The following is a 14,371-nucleotide window of genomic DNA, read 5'->3' as shown; positions in this document are numbered from 1 at the left end:
TAATATAAAGCCACCAAGATTTAATTACCTCCGTAGTAGCGCCATTAACCCGGGCGTTATCTATTCGACGGGGCCTTTGGGTCTTAAGGATTGGATAACGAGCCAAAAAACGAGTTATCCAACGTTTTCCAAGGCCTTTTGTCTCTCCGGCGGCTTGAAGAATTCGTTCGGCAAAAAAGCGTAATTCTTGATGCGTTGGCGGAAGCCCTAAAGCTGTTTGGGTAAGTACCCAATCAGCCAAATGCTTTTCCTGTTCCGTAGAAAGCTTTTGAAAAGGGTTTTGTGCTTTTTTATAAGCTTGAGAACCTTTAAGTCGACTTTGAAGTGTAGACCTAGGTATTCCCCATTTTCGGGAGGTTTTTGCAATTGGATTGCCATTATTGACGTCGTTAATTGCAGATATAAGCTGTTTTTCAGTATATTGCTTCATTGGAAAATGGAGAATCAAGATTAGAAAAAAGTAAATCCAAAAGTGAAAGATTCATCGAGATATTTATAATAGAAGTTGGAGGATAAAAATAAAAGTGTTGTTATTTTTGGGTGCCGAACAGGGGGGGGTGCCGAACAGGGGGTACGCAACGTTACCGGGTTTGCTTGGGTACCAGATCGAGTTATACTTCTATAATTGTCACCGGGTTGCGTGCGCGCACAGTGTTGATAGGAATAGAGTGATCGCTGCGATCGGTAAAAACAATATAACAAATAAACGGTATTTTCATGCATGCTATCTATCGTTTTGTAACTATCTACAATCCTGCAGAGATCCGTTAAAATCTCTGCTACGTGTTTTAAAATCACGTGTCGCCACACGTGATTTACCCATACGCATATCTGCCCGCGAACAAATACAGGTTATCTTTTATATTAATTACAAATATACGCACCCCCTAAACCCGTAAATAATTATTAATAAATAAATAAAAAAAAAATAACGCGTTTGGGAAATTGTAAAATTTTTTAACGTTGTAAACGAATATTTTGTTCCAACCGTTCCTTAATAAATAGGGGGGATTTTATTATTTTTTAATAATAATAGGATAGCCTTTTATTTACGTAAACGTTTAATTTATTGTAAATAACCAACTATAATACGAAAGTTTAATGGGAATTTTATATTATAATGGTTACCGATCCTTTTTTTAATCCGTTTATAAATAGGCCGTTTTTTTTTAATTCGTAATTTTTTCGTCCTAACTTTCCGATTTACGTTTTATTAAATTTATCGTAAATAGGCCATTTATTTTTAACGACTATTTGGTAGGTATATTATCGTTAATATAAATTAAAAAATAATTAAATTATTATTTTTTGGCCTGGCGGTTCGCGCCGCCAATAATTTTACGCCCGCCGGTTTTACCCGGTATCCTTTACTTTCGGGCCGTTTTAGGGCCTTTACGCCCACCGTTACCGCCGCCATTACCCCCGCCCCTACCGTTACCGCTATTATTACCGCTGCCCCTACTATTATTATTTTTACCGGTACCCGTAAAAGTAAAAAATTTACTGCCGGTACCCGTAAAGGTAAAAAATCTACTACCGGTACCCGTAAAAGTAAAAAGTTTTTTGCCGTTACGCCCGTTGGTCGGATTACCAAAACCAAAGGTAAATATACGTATTTTTTTTTCCGTTTATTTTTCGTTTAATCGTTTAAAATTAATAATTTATATATAATACGCGTTTTTATTATCACCGCCCCCCGCCCCCGCCCCGCCGCCGGCGTAATCCGGCCGAAATTTTATTTAAATTGCCTACGTTCTGTTTTTACGGGCAAATAAAGGTTCGGCGATTTTGCGGTTTACCGCGAAACGAACCCGTTTTTTGGGCGGTATTATAAATACGTTTCCGGGCATTTTTGCGAAAAAATTCCCGTTTTCGCCCGTCCTTTTACCGTCCGTTTTTTAACGGTTATCGTTAAAAACGATAAAATTGTAAATTATAATATTTACCGTTTTTTCCCTTTTTATTTAATATTAACGTATATTTTAAGTAATTATTAAATAACGCCCCGTCGTTAAAAGGATATTAAAAATTTGGGAAAAGGAAAAAAAGGGTAATAACGTGGCCGTGGCGGCCATATCGGCCGAAAAAAAGAAAAAGGAGGCCAAACGGGCCGTTTTGCGGTTCGTAAAAATTTTGTTTTAATTTATTAACTATTTCCTACGGGTCCTTTTCGGGGGTTAAAAAATCGTTGTTTTTCCTATCCCTTTTAAAAAGTAAATATTAATTTGTACGTTATACCCTGTTTATATTATACCCTATATTGTAACTTTCCCTCGCATTTTTTTATTAATTACGTTATACCCAATCCTTTATACGTATTCGTAATTTGTTCGTTAATATTAAATTTTTTAACGCGTTATTCGGGTGTTTTTTCGTTATGGCGTTTGCAAGGTTATTTAATCTATTAATTTATCGGATTTTTTAAATTTTACGTCTTTCGTACAATTATTTAATCGCCATAATATCGATTATTAATCTTTTTTTTATAATGGTTCCAAATTGTATTAAATAGTCGTACAATAATTTGGAATTTGTATAAATTACGAAATTTAAAAGCGGTAGGCCGTTACGCTTATAAATCGTTCGGAGCGTACGCGTTAGTATAAAATTTATATTTAGGCCGTTTATTATACCGTAAATTTCGTTAGCCAAAACGTTACGCGTTACGCGTTTACATTTGGTGGAAAACCAATGTATAATATTACCCTATATTTCGAAATTATCCTCGTTTTTATAGCTAATTTTGTTATTATATAAAATTACGTAATTTATTTGTAAATTTAAATTTTTTAGATTGGCGAACGATCCGTTTACAAATACGTATAATTTCGTTATTTTTATGGATAATGGAATATATTTTAACCTTTTTTGCTGGTTTTCGATTTATTATTATAATCGTTTATTAAACGCCTCGATTTTTATATTTAACGGGTTAACCGCTTGCGCGGCCATTAAAAAATCGAATATAATTTCGGGCTGGTAAATAGTGGAAATATAGGCGCTTTTGGCCCGTTGGGCCACGTATTGTTGCTTGCGATTTGGCGTTTGTACGTTTATTAGCTTCAGGCGATTTGCCTATTTTTTTTATTATATTAACACATCGCCGTTTCGCAATATTATTTTGCAACCGTTAAAATTTTTAGCGTTTTCCGTTTGCAATATTTTCTGCGGTTTTATTAACAGCCCTATTTTTTGGAACTTTGTTTTTTCGTACGTAACGAATTCGAAATCCCCCAAATTTAGCGTATTGTTTATTTGCAAACCTATTAGCCTAAACGGACCGTTTTTCGTAATTAAAAAACAAATATCGTATTTAAACGTTATACAATTTAATTATTTTTTATAATAACGTTAATAGGTATTAAACCAGTACAATTTTAATTTTGCTAGTCCGTATAACGGTTTATTAACCTTAAAGTAAATTTCCGGCGGGTATTTATATAGTAATTTTTTCGGAATTTTTATTAATACGTCCTTAACGAATTGGTTTTTGGATTGGGTATACGCCTGGCTAATATTTCTAATTATAAGGACGTAACCGAATTGCGCTATTATAATAGGTACGATCGTTAAAATTAATCGTTAATTATACCGTATAATTATTAGCGCTTGGGTTAATAAACTTTTTTTTCGTTATTATTATACCCCTAAATAATAAAACGTAATTTTTCGTACGGGCGATTTGTTATTTTTTTAATTTCCCGTATTATTTTAGCACCAAAAATCCGGCCATATATATTATTTCCGTACATTAATTCGAACATTTTTACGTTTAATAAAATATTTATTTCCGTTATATTTAATTGTTCGAATAAAATCCTTGGCGTTATTATTTTCCTTTCGGCCCTATACTTAATAACCAATTTTTTGGATTGGGTTTTTTTAATAAATATAAACGTTTCGTCGTAATGCATTTTGGGCCGTTTTTACCTGGTATTACGCCGTTAATCCTTTAAATTAATCGTTATATGGATTATAAAATTATTTTTAAAGGTAATTTACTGTAATATAATAGGTATTTTTACAAAAGAATTTGGCGTTGGTTTAAAAGGTTTTTTCGGGAATTTTGGTACGGTTTTTAGGCGCCTTTTCCGCCGTGGTTAAACCTCCCCTGGGTACGTAAATTCGGTTTAATTACCCTGTATATTGTTCGGCTGTTTTTGGTATTTGTAGTAAAATTTAACGTACGTGTTTTTAAAATCGGAATCGCCGTTGGATAACGCCACCCGTATTATATTTTCGGTAATAAAAATAACTTTATAAAAACCATTTTAATTGCCCTTTTCGCGGTATATTAGCATTTCGTTATTTAACGCCAACGTATGCGGTAGCCTATCTTTTATATTAGGCCCGTTTTTAATAGTTAACGCGTCGTTTAATTTCCTTTTTATAATAATTTTTCGGAGTTTAATTATGGTTTTATTTACTGTTTTCGCGCGTTTTGCCTGGGTAGGCGTTGGGGGTAAACTTATGATTATTTTTAATATGGTTTTAAAAACCAGTAACGTAAGTATTAATTCGTTCGGTCCGGCGGTATTATTAACCGTTTTTACCGTTATTTAAAGGGTAGTTTTTTATAAATAGTCGTTATTATATTTTGCCCGGATAATTTTATACGCCCTTTTTAGGGGTATATAAAAACGCTCGATTTTATTTATAGCCCAATGCGTTTTTATAGGGATTTAATAATATATAATCCCTAAAAGGCGTATTTTTACGTAATATTTAATTGCACGGAAATTGGACCCTGGGTCGAACGTTAATACGTTTAGCGGACCTAAATAAATATCGATCCAACACCGTTTTAACGTTTTCCACGTTTTTTTAATTAATATATTAACCAGGAATTGGGCTAATTAAAATATAATATTCGTATCGATTATATAAAATATTGGCCGCTTATCCAAATATATAATATTAACGATAATTTTATAATTAAAGTTAATATTTTTTTTAAAGTAAATTTAAAACGTTACGGTAATTTTCCTTTTTTTTTAGCAAAAGTGGCACATTTTATTAATTATTTAAATTGTTTTAAAATCCGCGTTTTCGCTTGTATATTGTAATAGGCGCTAAAGTTTATTAACGGAAAGGTGCCTAAAACGTTTGTAAATTCGCCGCAGCTTTTTTTCCGTTAAAAACGCTCCCGCGATTTTAAAATCGGTAAAAAATGTAATTTTTTGCCCGGTATTATCCAAATAAAACCAAGGGTACCCTTTCTTCCGTTCCACAAATATTCGTTTACCGTTACCGTAAACGATTTTATTTCGGACGTTATCGTAATAGGCCTACAATTTATCTATATTTTTTAACAATATTAGGAACGGTATATTTATTTTTATAATATAAAACGTAATTATTCTTATAAAAATAGGTATATTGGTAATTTTTATCGATATTGCTACGCCATTTTGGCCAAAACGTATACGTATTTTTCCAGCACGTTATTAGTCCATATACAGGTTTATTTTATATCGTTACAATATTATAAATTGTTTAAATTTTGCCGTTAAATATTTAGCCGCGCCGGTATTTGGTAAAAAGCTTTTCCATTCCATGCTGGTTTGTATAAATATATAATTTAGGCGATTAGTTAATTGCGTTGTTTCCTGTTTTTGTGCAGCGTTAAGCCTATATTTAAAAGATTTGTTTGTTAGGAATTTTGCATTTTATATTATTATATAATGATTAATTATAGTAGGTTTTTCGTTTATAAATTTTATTAAGTAACCTTTTAATATTTTTAAATTACTGTTGCCCAAATTTTCGTTAGGTCCCTCCGCGGTTTGTAAAAACGTTTTATAATTTTGTATATTTTGGCCATAATTTTTTTATTTGCGTTTCCAGCGTTTTTTTTAGCGCGTTATTTTTTTTTGGTGTATTTCCATAATTTGCAATTTTTTTTTTTGCAAATATAATACCCTCCTTTTTTTTGCACCTTTTTTTTTGGGGTTTAATTCCTAATTTCGTTCGAATTTTTAAGCCCAATTATTTGCGGTATAATGGCCGCTCGTTTTAAACTGTTATTTGGTATTTGCGATTAACCAAATATTAGCCGCTGGTTTATAGCTTATTTTCGATAATTATAAACCGGCGCAATTAATTGCAAAACTTTTCGTACGATTTTTTCCTCGTATTTACAAATGTTAATTTTAGTTTTGGCATTTTTTATATAACCCGTATCGTATTATTAACGAATTGGTATTTAAATTAATAATTTAATCCTATAATTTTTTGGCACCGTTATAATTTATCGAAAAAAAGCTTCAAAATTTATTTTGGGGTTTTATTTATATTTTCGGGTTTATTTTTTACGGAATAAAACGTAATCGAATTCCAATTTAAATGGTATTATTAGCGGATAAGATCGGTATCGAACCTTTTTTTTAGGCGCAAATATATATTTTTAAAAATTTTATTTTTATTTATATATATTCGGAAATAATCGTTAACCTTTTTTTTTAAAATTTACGGAAATACGGCGTATATTTGGGAAATTTTAATTTGTATTATTTGGTAAATATTTATAAAATTAAATATTTTTTTATCCAAAAAATTATATAAATTTCCTAAATAATTATTATCTTTTTTCCAAATTTGTAAAAAAATTTTTAACGTGGTAAACGGAAACGTTTAATTGGATATTTAAATGGGTGGTAAACGTTTATATATAATGGTATTTTATACCATAGTAGGGCGATTATACGTTTGGAAGGTTTCGTACGCAATTAATTGCTTTTTTTAAGCATTTGCCCGTTTATTTTAAAGTTTTTTTTTATATTTTTCGTTAAACGGCTTTATGTTATTAAACGGTTGCTCCCCGGGAACGGTGGATAGGTGGTGGGTATAATCGTATTGTATATTGGGTAATAACCGTAATCTTGGATCGGGCCTTTAAAAGTCTATTTTGGGCGTAGGGTATACGGGTTATAAATTGGAAAATAATGGAATACGATTTTTTATTTTTTTAATTAAAAGTTCGTTAAAATTACGGTTTTGCGTGGTTGCCGTTTACGGTTTTTTTTTGCAATTTTTATAATATTTATTAATTTTCGGCCTATTTTTCCGTATTTTCGACCTGGTATTATAATTTTATAATTTTATAAATAATTTTTTAGGGCTCGTGTAAACCTTTCATTATATTTATTAAAATCCTTTTTTTTCCAGCTTTTAAATTCTTCGATATAATATTTTAACAATTGGTTACCTTTTTTGGATATTGTAGGTTTTTCGAAATTGCAAATTATTTTAATAATCCATGCGTTTTTTTGCGTAATTGTTATTTGGTTTGGATATTCGGATAAATTTCCCAACCCGGTTTTTAACGTTTTTATATCGATTTTTTTTTAATTATTGGAACGGATCCCCAATTTTTTAAATATACGATTTAAAAGCTCGTTTTCGTTAAGGTTTTCGAATATTTTCGGTATTGTAAATAGTATAAACGGTGCATTTAGGTTTGTCGTATTAATATCCGATATGGCGCCGTTTTTCGTTTAAAATAACGGTTCGGAATAGGGGTTTGGTTAGCGGTATAATCCGGGTAATAAGGGTTCCAAAAGGTTTAGGCTGTAACGATTTAACCGGTATTTTTAGGAATTTACGTAATAGTAATTTACAGATTTTAAACGCGTTGGTATACGGTGTTTGTGGTTATTATAATATTTTTTGTTGTTAACCCCAAATATAGCGTTGGTTAAAGGAATTAATAATTTGAATACCTTTATTTAGTTTATTTGTATTGCCTATATTAATAATATTAATTAGTGTTAATAGGAATAAAGTAATCGTTGCGATCGGTAAAAATAATATAACAAATAAACGGTATTTTTATATATGCTATTTATCGTTTTATAACTATTTACAATCCTGTAGAGATCCGTTAAAATCTCTACTACGTGTTTTAAGATCACGTGTCGCCACACGTGATCTACCCACACGCATGTCTGCCCGCGAACAAACACACAGTGCAATTTCCGGCATATGCCACGATAATCGATAAAATGTCCTCAAACTAAAACGGGCGCCATTTTGTCGGCGATTTTAATTGGTCAAAAAGCCATATGGCTGAAAGGTACATGGAGCGACCGGTCCAAACTGCAACGCAGGGGGGTCTAGTCTGAGCATTGAGACTACGGGGTGGTTTAATCTGAGCACTGAAGACTACGAAAGTCGACAAGTTGTCCTCAGACCTGAACCAGAGTAATTTTTGTGTGGATCCACAGGTACAAACAAAGCCACGAATTAAGCCACGGCCCAATTAGTGGAGCTTTGGGCTTTAGGGATGAGCCCTGAGACTAATATTGACTGTAACAGACATCGGGAAATGGGATGATTGCCGACATAAAGGGTCCAAGGGAGTCGATATTGTCCCGTGATGCACCTATACCGCATTCGATATCTATCGAGGGCCTGACTTGTGTTAATTCTTTACCGCGCCTGGACAGCCAAACCATGTAACCTTGGGTTAAACTTATTTTTGAGGGCGCTAGGGACGGTAACATAATATCCGAACTACAGCAATACTACGTCAACATCAACTGTAATCTGTATCCCTTTTTCCCGTCCATGATCATCCAAGATGTCGCACCAGGAATCGCCCCGGAAGTAGCTCAAACAGACACGTGTAATGGGGACGGCGCGGTCAGACTCCACCTGATGGTTCGACGATATGTGGAGGGCTTTTTTCGGGGAAATGTATATGGTGTGCCGGCTTAAGTAGCCCAAGACCAGGAATGTTTATTTTGAAGCGAACGATTTGTAAAAGCAAATTCAAACCTACCTACCTTGTGATTTAAGAAAATGTATTTACCATTTTGCTCATTCCCCAGCATCCTTGAACTATGAGGCTGATAAAATGAATGCTTCCGACTCCCTTGACGACGGCGAACGATACTATATCGCTAAGAACTTCGCTCTTTGAGACTGGCACTTTTCTTTGTCTAAACAGTAAACAGCTTGACCCTTTCTGAATTGTCCATGATTATACATCGCATGCCTTTCAGCAACAACATGGAAGTGGACGAGCAGAATTGGGCTGAGGGTCTGCTTGCGTCCACTGTGTGAGAAAAGCCCGACATGTATGTGCACCTGAAACCCCGTAACATTGGGGCGTGACTAGCAATGCCCCCCAGGCTGAGGACTTGATCCGAAAGATGAAGGACTGTGTGGAAGTGGTTGACTGTCATAGCAAAGCTCACTATGTGGAATCGCTTTATGTTATCCTGTCTCTTCTTCTTTACTATTTTCTTACATTTTTATCTACCCTCTCTGGGCATTTGGAAGTCTCTTTGCACCCTCATAGTGAAGTATTTCAGCCCCACTTACTGTAAAAGATAGTTTCTTTTGCATCACACAGGGCAAATGACCGAGGTCTTGCAACTTATTTAGAAAGGCTAGGGGTAGTATGTCATATTTGGATTTCGCCTCGGGCGTTTTCCAGCCAAATGAATAGCTATATACAACGTCAATGAACACGTTCACAAAAGCTCCTCCCAAGTGATGTTGGAAGTTCGAACCAACATCCACTTCATTCAAACTCGAGCAGTCATCCTCCTCGACGGGGTTCGCAAACCTCCACTCCCAAGTGTTCTGGCTCCACGAATCTGCCCTCCTTCTACTACGCCGCTGTGCCCGGAAACAAGTCATTGAGGACACCTGCATAATCTGAATAGCTCAAGTTGTTCTTCTCAATGTCATAGTCGTTCCAGTAGCCGCCGCCACCCAGGTCACCCTTCGCCTTCCATGATGTAAACGAGCTCTTCGCCTGCGCGGCAGTCGACCCGTCCGACGGCTTGCTGTCGTTGGTAACCCACAGCAGAGGCACAACCTTGGCGCCCAGCTGCGACTGCCAGTCCTGCGGGTCATTGTTGGCGCCGCCGTCGTAGCACTGCAGGTAGAAGCGGTCCATGAGGGTCGAGCCGAGCTGCTTCTTGACGTCCTGGTAGAAAGCAACATTCTGGTAGGGAGAGGCCGTGTACTTGTACCCGATGTTGCCGACCATGCGGCCAAAGGTGACGGTGCTGTCGACGTCGTAGATGGACTCGTCGTCGTTGTTGACCGCATCCAAGTTCCACGCCGTCTTGAGGGCATCAAAGTTTTTGTAGATGGTGGTGCTGCTGCCCGATCCACTGTTCATGAGATCCTTGATGTTGTTTGAGTTCATGCAGATCTCGACTCGCGTTATCTTGCTGCCGGTGCCCTTGAGCGAGCGGACCTTGGTCTGCAGGTCGTCGCCGCCCACGTACTTACCGCCCGAGGCGATGAGCACGTCGGAGCTGCCGGCTACGTTGGAGTAATACATGATGTCGCCGTTTGCTTTGACGCCGACGCCAAACATGATGGCGCTGTTGAAGCCGGATTGGGTCAGGGCGGTGGTGTTGGACTTGAGCACGTTGTTGAAGAGGTAGATGGCGCGGATGTTTTGCGCAAGAGTGAGGGGCAATAGTAAAGCCAGCAGGAGGGCCGTTGCCCAGGATGGTGAATGCATCTTGGCAGTTGTGTGTTTTGGTTTGAGAAACTGTGTGTGTTCGCTAAGGGATGATAGGCGACTTGCTGTGGTAAGACCAGTCTTGCGCCAAAAAAAAAGAATAAAGATAGATAAACAAAGGAAGTGAAATAAGTAGACACAAATTGGAAAGAAGCCTGGGTAGTAGTCGTAGATTTCTTTTACTGCGTCAACGTATGTACTATTTGTAGTATTTCTAAAGTTGCCCTATCTCGCTCAGATGGTTCGGGATGGTGTCAGTGGTTCGACTGTCTTGCGACGTCAACGTGGCGCTGCTTTGCGGGGGTTGAATGAACGACCAGGAAAAACACTGGGGCGTTGGATGATACTCCAATGGGGGGGAACTTCACGTCGATAAAGTTTGGAATGCATTAAATATTTACGCAAGGAGCTCGAATCTCAGAGGCCCAAAAGCTTCGCAGACGATGTATCAACAAACTCCCCCTACCCTCAATCCATCCCATCATCCGCGTGGATTGCGTGGCTGATGTCTTCGCCTCTTTCTAAAAAAGAACAAATCGAAGAATTAAGTGGGGGAGCTTCGATTTGCCGAAACTGCAGGTCAATCATAAGTTTCTGACTGCGAACAGGCCCACATCCGTGATCGCCTTGGAAACCCATCTGCTATTCTTAGCTACCAGTCCCTGACAAATTCCCTATATTGAGATGTTTATCCTGCTTTTCGGCTTTGCATCTGCAACGAGAAATTCCCCGCCCCTGAACCCTAAAACTTCACTGGACAAAAAGCAAGTCACGAGGGGAGACGTCAGCGTATTTCGAGCCTTTAAATATTTGAGTCTGTTTCAAGATCGATCCAGTTTGATGAAGCATCAAGGTGAATGGTAGGGCTTCGGAAATAGAGTCATCTAAACTCTAAAGACGGACAAGGCGGAGCCAATCGACTTTTTTTTTTTTTTTCTTCTCTTTGGTTGAATGGGGTGACAGTTGAAACGCGAATCATTCGCATTTACCACATAAATAATAATGAGCCCCAATTGTCCTCTGCGTTCGTCTTATCAATCGTCTTTATTTTCAGATTCTCAATCCCGTCCCCCTAAATAGCACTGGCAGTCAGACCGAAACATTGACCCTCATACAAACTTCCAAGAGTCAAAATTAAACAAATTGCCGTCACCGCTGCCCACAAACCGAAAGAAAACATCATGTATCCCCGTCGCGGCCTGGACGTCGCACGTCACCGTCGTCCAGTTCTCCCATCCCCCAGTGTCTGCCGGCACCTTGCACGATCCAACAAGGTCACCATCCTCCCCGTCCAACCTGATTTGCAGCTCCGCCGGGCGCTCGCACTTGCGCCGGCCTGAAGCCACAACCGCCGCAAACGAAGTCGCACCCTCTTCACCAAAGCTCACCCCGCCCACTTTGACATAATCGCCATCGTTGATCTTGTTGACAAACACCGCTCCCTCTGCAGAGACGCCCGTGCTCACCCCGCGAGAAAACGCCATCGTCTCCGCCTCAACCTCGCCGTAGGGATTAAACTCCTTGATCTGCGGTGGGCCCTCGGTAGTCATGGTCAAGGTAGGAATCCCCCCGTCGGCGCCGTACTCGAACCTCTCCACCGCCACCGAGCGCTGAAACCCACCCCCACCAGGCAGCGCACCGTTGTGGTAGAAGAAGTACCCTTTCCCTTTGTAGTCCACGACGGCAGGGTGGTTGGTGAAGCTCCCGCCCTGGCTGGCCATGAGCAACCCGCCGTGCGTCCAGGGCCCGGTCGCCGACGGCGCGGTGGCGTAGTGGATATCCTCGTCGCAGCAGTTGGCTGCGTACGTCATGTAGTACGTCCCGTTGTGTTTGTGCAGCCATGGTCCTTCCTCGTAAGCCGTCGGGCGACCTTCTGCGGGCACGTCGGCGCGCCGTGGGCCGAACCCGGCTGCCGTGAGTTCGACTTGCGCCGGCGCGCCGGAGAAGGAGACCATATCCCGATTTAGTTTCACGTACCACAGATTCGGGTTGCCCCAGTACAGGTAGGCCTGATCATCATCATCGATGAAAACGGTGGGGTCGAACTCGCCGTTGTGGATAAGCGGCCCGCCGAGTGGGTCGGTGTAGGGCCCGGCAATGCTGTCCGCCACGGCTACCCCGATTGCCATGCCGCCGCCCGAGGATGGGGTCACTGGGACGTAGAGAAAGAATTTCCCATCGCGCTCAATTGCACCAGGGGCCCAGGCATCTTGGCGAGCCCAGGAAAAGGTCCGTAGGCCTGCGGGACTGCCGTGGTCCTGCCAGTTGACCATGTCGTCGGTGGAGAAGAGACGCCAGTCCGTCATATTGAACCAAGTGGCGTCGTTATTGTCGTGGCTCGTAAACGCCCACAGGCGGTCTTGGTAGACGAGAGTGGCGGGATCGGCAGTGTAGCGAGTCTGGACAAAGGGGTTGTCGGCCCGCACGAGGTTTGTCGCGCCGAGGATGCCGCTGAGGAGGATGGCGCGGAGAGCGGGCATGGTGGGGGACCTTGATACTTTAGGAGTTGTGAGGGCTCATGGTTGTGGTCTTGCCAACAAGTCAAAGGAGGGAAATAAATCAACTTTATAACTGAAAACAACACGGATGATGTTGCCCCATTGTCGCCATGGTTTGAGAAATATATTGATGGAACGGCACTTGGCCTACATGTCCGTCCACATCATCAACCTTTACGGCGCAAAACCTGCAATCCATTTTCTACAAGCGTCCCAATGGTACGAAACTTCAGTCATTCTTGCATAGCAGTTCGCATTGGATCGCCTGTCAGGTTCTCCGCATCTTAGGCTGTTTCCCCCGCACGCTTGGCAGAGATCCGATGAGCCCGGGGTTCTGCCAGTGCCAGATCTGCGATCAATCCATGTGCTCGGTGTGGAGACAGGCGCTGTCCAAGATCCGCGTCCAATTTAGCCTGAGTCCTGACATCAAGACGGCCCTTTAACCACTAGCCAATGCAGCGAGCGCTCCATCTCTTATCCAGCTGCTTGTCGATAATCATAGTAAAACATGACCGCCTTGTAAAGAGACCAGCCGTGGTAGAGACGCAGCTGTGATTCTTTCCAGTTTTGTGTCTGCTTCTTCTTCTGCCGACTGTGTAGTTACGTTTGTGTCATTAGATACTGGCATATCACAACTTCCATCTCGAGCAAATATTTTATCTCAAAGGTGATTCACTGTATTCCTGCAAGCTTAGTTCTACCAGCAAGTGTCTTGTATACTCTTTCTGAGTTGTTCCAAGACACGGGGCTCATAAGTCATACATTGCTCTCTTTTTAGCTACCTTGACCAAGCAGACTTTTAGGATTTACCACCAATTTCGCCTACAAATGCTCCTACATGGACGGAGCGCATGAATAACACAATCAAGGTGATCTCGTCAGAGCCCCATACATGATCAAGCTGTGAGCGTTCGCTGTTCTTCTCCTCCGTCCTCCCCTGACGAGGATGCGTTCCGGCGGCCATCATATCCCCACTTCATCCCCGCGGACGGTTGCACGCTCTCCCCGGGCTCATCCGCAAATGAAACTCTACGTCGTGAGGACTTGCCATCCATTCCCTAAGACGGACCGATATTTGGGTGACACCACTCTTGCAAGTACAGTTGTATTGGGTCGACTGTCAGGCACTACGGCTTTTGGGCGGCGTGAAATTGTGTTTGGTAGAGACATGAGTAGCTCAACCTTCAATCACAAAATACCAGAATACGATTGACTATCGAGCTCCTGAAGACTTCCCTCATCTTTAGCCGGACTTAGAAGTGACGTCCCGACCATCGGCCAACCACAGGTCACGCATTTAAGATATGTGCTGCATAGCCGCAGGCAAACATAGTGGGATAATCTATGATAAAAAAAAGCCCTAACTGGATCCTTTATGTAGCAA

At 40.1% G+C, this 14,371-nt stretch overlaps 2 protein-coding genes across 2 annotated transcripts; both read right to left on the bottom strand.

Moving 5' to 3' along the window:
- Positions 1-9,619: 9,619 nt before the first annotated feature.
- PgNI_00128 (uncharacterized protein) lies at positions 9,620-10,489 on the bottom strand (the record flags this gene model as incomplete). The annotated part of the gene is made up of 1 exon (XM_031120211.1): positions 9,620-10,489. The coding sequence occupies one exon, from the start codon at positions 10,487-10,489 to the stop codon at positions 9,620-9,622; it is 870 nt and encodes a 289-aa protein (XP_030987416.1).
- A 1,109-nt stretch (positions 10,490-11,598) lies between these two features.
- Positions 11,599-12,969, bottom strand: PgNI_00127 (uncharacterized protein; the record flags this gene model as incomplete). The annotated part of the gene is made up of 1 exon (XM_031120210.1): positions 11,599-12,969. One exon carries the CDS (start codon positions 12,967-12,969, stop codon positions 11,599-11,601), a length of 1,371 nt encoding a protein of 456 aa, XP_030987426.1.
- Between the last annotated feature and the right edge of the window lie 1,402 nt (positions 12,970-14,371).

This window comes from Pyricularia grisea, assembly GCF_004355905.1.
Source record: "Pyricularia grisea strain NI907 chromosome Unknown Pyricularia_grisea_NI907_Scaffold_1, whole genome shotgun sequence".
Lineage (NCBI taxonomy): Eukaryota > Fungi > Ascomycota > Sordariomycetes > Magnaporthales > Pyriculariaceae > Pyricularia > Pyricularia grisea.
This window is presented reverse-complemented; position numbering and strand designations above follow the sequence as displayed.